This window comes from Phragmites australis, chromosome 12 (assembly GCF_958298935.1).
Source record: "Phragmites australis chromosome 12, lpPhrAust1.1, whole genome shotgun sequence".
Classification (NCBI taxonomy): Eukaryota; Viridiplantae; Streptophyta; class Magnoliopsida; order Poales; family Poaceae; genus Phragmites; species Phragmites australis.
The window spans coordinates 768,455-774,612 of record NC_084932.1 but is presented as its reverse complement, the minus strand read 5'-3'; the positions used below and the strand labels follow the sequence as shown (position 1 = coordinate 774,612).

At 46.8% G+C, this 6,158-nt stretch overlaps 1 protein-coding gene across 3 annotated transcripts; it reads left to right on the top strand.

Moving 5' to 3' along the window:
- LOC133886746 (probable serine/threonine-protein kinase WNK7) lies at positions 1–5,449 on the top strand. Of its 3 annotated transcripts, none has more exons than XM_062326555.1 (5): positions 1–279; positions 483–855; positions 2,101–3,094; positions 3,162–3,461; positions 4,403–5,449. In XM_062326555.1, exons 2-5 carry the CDS (start codon positions 748–750, stop codon positions 4,855–4,857), a joined length of 1,857 nt encoding a protein of 618 aa, XP_062182539.1. In that variant the 5' UTR covers positions 1–279; positions 483–747; the 3' UTR covers positions 4,858–5,449. The 3 variants fall into 3 exon arrangements, with proteins under 3 accessions (XP_062182539.1, XP_062182538.1, XP_062182541.1); XM_062326554.1 differs by having other exon boundaries at positions 446–855; XM_062326557.1 differs by lacking the exons at positions 1–279; positions 483–855 and adding an exon at positions 1,989–2,011.
- The last annotated feature ends 709 nt before the right edge of the window (positions 5,450–6,158 follow it).

Below are 6,158 nucleotides of genomic sequence, written 5' to 3'. Positions count from 1 at the left end.
TCTCCTATGAAAGCAGAGTAGAAAATTGCACAAGGACATCCAAACCATCTTCAGATCTTATTTTATTTGGCCCCGTACAAATAAGTTCTGCCGGCCATTTCTTCCACACAAATTGCTGCAGAAGAAGATGCTTCCGAGGCATAGATTTTTCAAGTTCAGATCTCTCTTGATTTCTCTCTGCTAGCTAGTCTCATTTCTTCCACGCAGAGTCCGCGCTAGAGCTCTCATCATCCTCTAGCTTTCTTTTCCAGGGGACAGACAGCAAGAGTGTTCTGATCGGTACATATTCTCTCCACCAGTAATTATCCGTCGTTTATTCCTCCATTTCTTCCTCTGTATATCAAGCGTGTGTTGTCTTCTCACAACTCACAATCAAAAGGCACGATCACAGTGATAGATATTTAGATAAGAATAGAATTCCACTTTAATTTGCACTCCTCTGCAGGCCATTTGTTAGTATATACTTCTCCCCTCCTTGTCAGCGTCAGATGAGTGCACGGCCCTGCTGCTTCGACGCAGCCTTGAGGTCCTGGGCGTTCATGTCCATGGCGCCGTGGATCGTCATCGACTACTCCAGGCTCAGCTGGCTCCTCTTCCGCGTCTTCATCACCGACGGCAACCAACACGCCAAGCCCGGCGGCCTCTAGCACAGGCATCTCCTAATTTGCTTCCATCTATAAGGCAGCAAATAGCTAGCTAGTCTCTTCTGTTTGTTGCTACCAAGTAATTAAGCCCGGTCGATCGAGCATGTCCGGGCCACGGCGGTGCAGCGGCCGGCGGCCGGAGAGACCGGCGGTGGTGGGGGAGAACAGCAACGGATACGTCGAGACCGACCCAACCGGTCGCTATGGCCGGGTAAGTGCTGATGCACATTTCTCATTCTTGATTTCTGATGCTTCTAGTTGCTGATATATATAACTATAACATATCAAGCTTGTTCTTGCGCTTGAAATTTGGAGAATTAAGCACATATGCTTTGATTGATTGGGCATGAACAGACTGAGTTTTGAGGCAAGATAAATTAATAAATTGGTTATTAGTAATCAGAGTTTTCCCATCCTAATCATGCATGCATGTTTGCTCCACTTTCTAATATATATATATAATTATTGTGCCTTTTTCTTTTTCTTTCCATGTGAATTTGGCTTTTGCTGCCTAGGGGCTGCACTCCACTCCATATCTTGCTTTTTCTTTGATATATGCACATCAGCTAGGCCAACTTACTTATCTTTCTTTGCTGAAAAATAAATAAATAAATAGTGTTTTTATTGGTTACGCAAGATTTTTTTATATAGGTGAATATTTGTACTAAAATCCTGCCTATGCTCTGAAATACTTGGTTGGCAAAGTTTTCCAAAAACCACAGAATTGAGTTGCAAGATGTTCACGGCAAGTTTTGCAACATGAAAGGTGGAATTATTCATCAACATATGCCTGGCTAATATAATATTATTAAACATGTTTACATCAAGATTTGTAACTACTTTAAAAATCTGTTGCTCAGGTGGTTTTACAGATGGCATGTTATGAACAGTAGTAAACAACTTTTGTGCAGAAAGATAATATCAGTATTCTATACTGGGTCAAATAGTCGATCATTAATCTCAGATGGTGAGAGTCTGATTGTGATCTCACTTCCAATAAGAAAAAGTGAGCTAGCTTTATCCAACAGTCAGAGTTGGTGTTTGATTGGTAAATGAACTTTCCCAAGTTGAATATTGCTTGAATTGGGTCCATGTTTCAAGATGCCAATAATAATATGCTTTGAAATTAAGCTTCAAAAGGATATGCCATGTCATATCCAAAGATTGGTGGTTCATCTCTTTTCTTCTAGTGGGGTGGGATCAAGTCGTAGCACTCACTTCTGTTCATCTTTTCACTAGTTTCTACAGGTGTATAATTGTAATGCTTTAAAATCAAAGAAGAATGCCATTTAGTTCCAAAATAATATCATTTCTCCTTCAGAAGGCTCACAAATATACTTTCACGATTAATTATGAGCTCACAACATGTACTGTATAATCCATTTAATTTGCCTAAAAAAGAATGTGAAATCCATATATATGTTGCTTGCTAATTTGAAATGTTTTGTATTGGCAGTTCGACGAGCTGCTGGGCAAAGGAGCAATGAAGTGGGTGTACCGGGGTTTCGACGAGGATCGCGGCGTGGAGGTTGCATGGAACCAGGCGAGCCTCTGCGACGTGCTCCGGACGCCGGACGCGGTGCAGCGCATGTACTCGGAGGTGCAGCTGCTGAGCACGCTCCGCCACGACGCCATCATCGTCTTCCACGCCTCCTGGGTGGACGTCCCCCGCCGCACCTTCAACTTCATCACCGAGCTCTTCTCCTCCGGCACCCTCCGCTCGTACCGCCTCCGGTACCCGCGCGTGAGCCTCCGCGCCGTCCGGTCGTGGGCGCGCCAGATCCTGCGGGGGCTCGCCTACCTCCACGCCCACGACCCGCCCGTCATCCACCGCGACCTCAAGTGCGACAACCTCTTCGTCAACGGCCACCAGGGACAGGTCAAGATCGGCGACCTCGGCCTCGCCGCCGTCCTCAGCGAGGCGGGGCAGGCCGCGCACAGCGTCATCGGCACGCCCGAGTTCATGGCCCCCGAGATGTACGACGAAGAGTACAACCAGCTCGTGGACGTCTACTCCTTCGGCATGTGCATGCTCGAGATGCTCACCACCGAGTACCCCTACAGCGAGTGCTCCAACCCTGCGCAGATCTACAAGAAGGTCACCGCCGGCAAGCTACCCGACGCATTTTACCGGGTGGACGACGACGAGGCCCGACGGTTCATCGGCAGGTGCCTTGTCGCATCCTCCAAGCGGCCGTCCGCGGCGGAGCTCTTGCTGGACCCTTTCCTTGACGATCATGCCACGTCGCCTTGTGCCACGATGCCACTGCCAGTGCCAGGTGCTGCTCCCTTCACCTGCAGTGATACAGCCGAACCATTGTCGTCGTCGGACGATCAGGACGTGGCGGAGGAGGCAGAGCTGCCGGCAAGGACTGACATGACCATCACCGGCAAGCTAAACAGCGAGCAGGACACCATCTTCCTCAAAGTACAGATCGCCGATGAGACAGGTACGTATACATTGATGTTTCTTGATCGTGTCACTTGATTTCTGAATCTGATACATGCATGATGCAGGCCATGCTCGGAACATCTACTTCCCGTTCGACATGGTGGGCGACACGGCGATGGCGGTGGCGAATGAGATGGTGAAGGAGCTGGACATCACCGACCGGGACCCCTCGGAGATCGCGGCCATGATCGAGCAGGAGATCGGCAGGCTGCTGCCCGCCGGCAGAGAGCAGCACGAGTACACGTACGCGCATGATGACGACGACGAAAACGAGGAGCAGCCTCCTCCTTTCTACTACCTCTCCTCTTCTCCCACCTCCTCCTCGGGGGGTTTGTCTGGCCCACACGGCGGTGGCTGGTCCAAAGGTAACAGCATGCATGCTTGCTTGCTTTCCTATATATATATTGTCGTGCACGATTCATCATCATATATACACCAAAAACTTGCTAGTTACAAATTTACACGATGAACTCGATATGTAGAAATGAAAATGCATACATACATTAATATTTTGCAACATGATACGTATAACGTAGCAATGCATCACAATACAATATACGTACCCTCCAGACATATGACTGCATATGTGTCATACATAGATCATAGGCAAACTGCCGAGAAATGCAATTGTGAACGTATGATTTATCTTAACCGCTCATCTATCACACATAATATATATTTATCACACATAATATATATTTATCCGTTGATTTTACTCATCTGGTACTTGATTATTTTTACCTACCTCTTCAGAACAAATCTCAACACAAATGAATAATCTTAATAAGCCATATATATACGAAGATTTCGTATTCCTCAACTGCCTTTTGTACCTATGTGACTACTATAAGTACGTAGAATAGATCGATGACTGCAATGCAAACTGTTGACTTCCATGGCCGTTGTTGTGGTTCGTGCCACTGCAGTAGTCATCGTGTAGGAAATATTTGGTACACGTAGGCGTCACCGGTCACCATACACACACATCGGTTTGTTTCTAGTGCAGCTGTCTTGTCGTTAAATGTTTTTTTAGAACTGAACAACATCCCAAACCTCATGCATATCTGAATGAAACAGGCCCTATGATTGAGCCAGAGAAAACATTATCCGTGATAAATCCGGTTTATCGGGTCTCTACAATAGAAAATGTACCATATTTACTAGTATTTTGTTTGAAATTTATTTAAATTTTATTTGGTATATCTGATATCTTAGACAAACAATGTTTACTCGTGTTACCGGTAATATTTTCCTTTGAACCTTGACACATGCGCATTTTTTTTGGGAAAAACTTTGTTTGGTGTAGATCACTGCTACTACGCTTTAAGCGACGACGATGACATGAGCTCCATGCACTCCGGTAAGTACTCTGCTACGCATTACGACACCCCAGGTCACGAAGAAGACGGACATGTTGGGACCAAGACGAAGACCACAAGATTCAGCCCAGCAGGAGAGATCAGCAGCAGCAGCAGCAGAAGCCCAAGGAGAGCAGATACGCTGGCGCAGCAGCTGCAGCGGCAGTGCAGCGTGTCGCCGCACGCGGGCCGGCCGCGGCGGCGCGACGACGAGCGTCGCGGGAGGATGACCCGGAACCGGTCGATGGTGGACATGCGGAGCCAGCTGCTGCACCGGACGCTGGTGGAGGAGCTCAACCGGCGGCTCTTCTTCAACACCGTCGGCGCAGTCGAGGACATCGGGTTCCGCCACTACTCGTCGTCGTCAACGCGTGGACCGCGGAAGGAGATGCAAAGACGATAAGCAGCAGTACTACATATTTTGAGCAATCTGAATTTTCTTGCAATATATAGGAGTAATATCTATGCATGCTTGACACAGATTGAAGAAGGTTCTTCTTCCCTTTTGCCATGTTTTAGCTAAGGGTTTTCTTGTAAAAAATCACAGACTATTTTTCTTTTTTTTAAGCCCAAGGAGAGCTAGATGCTTGCCTAAATTGTCTTTTTTTTTGTCCTATAAATTAACTACGTACGTGCTCTGGTATTGCAATTCGTGCGTATACTACAAATATTTGCTATATATAAAGAGAAGAAAATTCAATTCATTGCAACCTCCGAGAGGGGAAATACGCATGCATTTCGCTGTATATAAATCGGAACTTCAATTCGTTTGCCAAGTAGAGAGTTAGATGAAATTACTTACACGTATATGCTGGAAAACACCCAGATTAAAAGCAGAGTGGAAATAAAGAACTTGCCTGCGTGTATAGTATATGAACTAGATAACTATATATATTCATACATTCTATCCGGCAAAACAAAGAGAATGAAAAAAAAGAATTTTCATGCCATTTCAAGCACAGAGATAAGAGAAAACAAAACAAAGAAGAAGAAGACCCCTTGAATTGAAGTAGCCTAGCTTGGACAAGGTGTTAATGGCGTTAATTGGTGCGTTTGCTGGGGGCGGACGGCGGTGCCTTCCCTCGGGGTTTCTTGTTCAGCAGCCAGAGTTTGCCGTACCTGTCCGCCAACTCCGCCTCCCTCGACGGTACTGGCACTGACATTATTATGCTGGCGGCCTTGACACTGCCATTGTTGTTGAGATGGAGAGGCCTGCAGCTGGAGTGCTGCGCGAAGACGGTGACGAGGAGCAGCAGCAGGACAAGGACGATGCAGCGGCAGGGCGTCCGAGGGCGGCGCTGGCTTGACGACGAACGCATCGATCGAAGCAATGCAAGCAGGTCAAATGTTAATGGTGTGTGTGGATGGCTGGAGATGATAGGAACGGGTCGATGTGAGGAAGATCGAAGCCAAGAAATTAAATATATATGCGGTCGTCCGGCCGGAGATGGAAGAAAAGAAAGGTAGCTTGAAGGCCAATTAAGTCAAAATGGCCGGAAAGTGCGTGAGAATGTCGTAGGGAGACGTGTGAAGTAAACGCGTCTGCTGGCTGGCAGCAAACGCGTACGCCTCTGCACGCAATCTTGCGTTGTCTAAGAACTGAATGCAGCTCAACTGCCTAACTATATTTCAAAAGAAGCCTTCTTCAACTGCATAGATGTAGAAATGTCTTCAGTCTTTATGCTGAATGTTGGGGAAGAAATG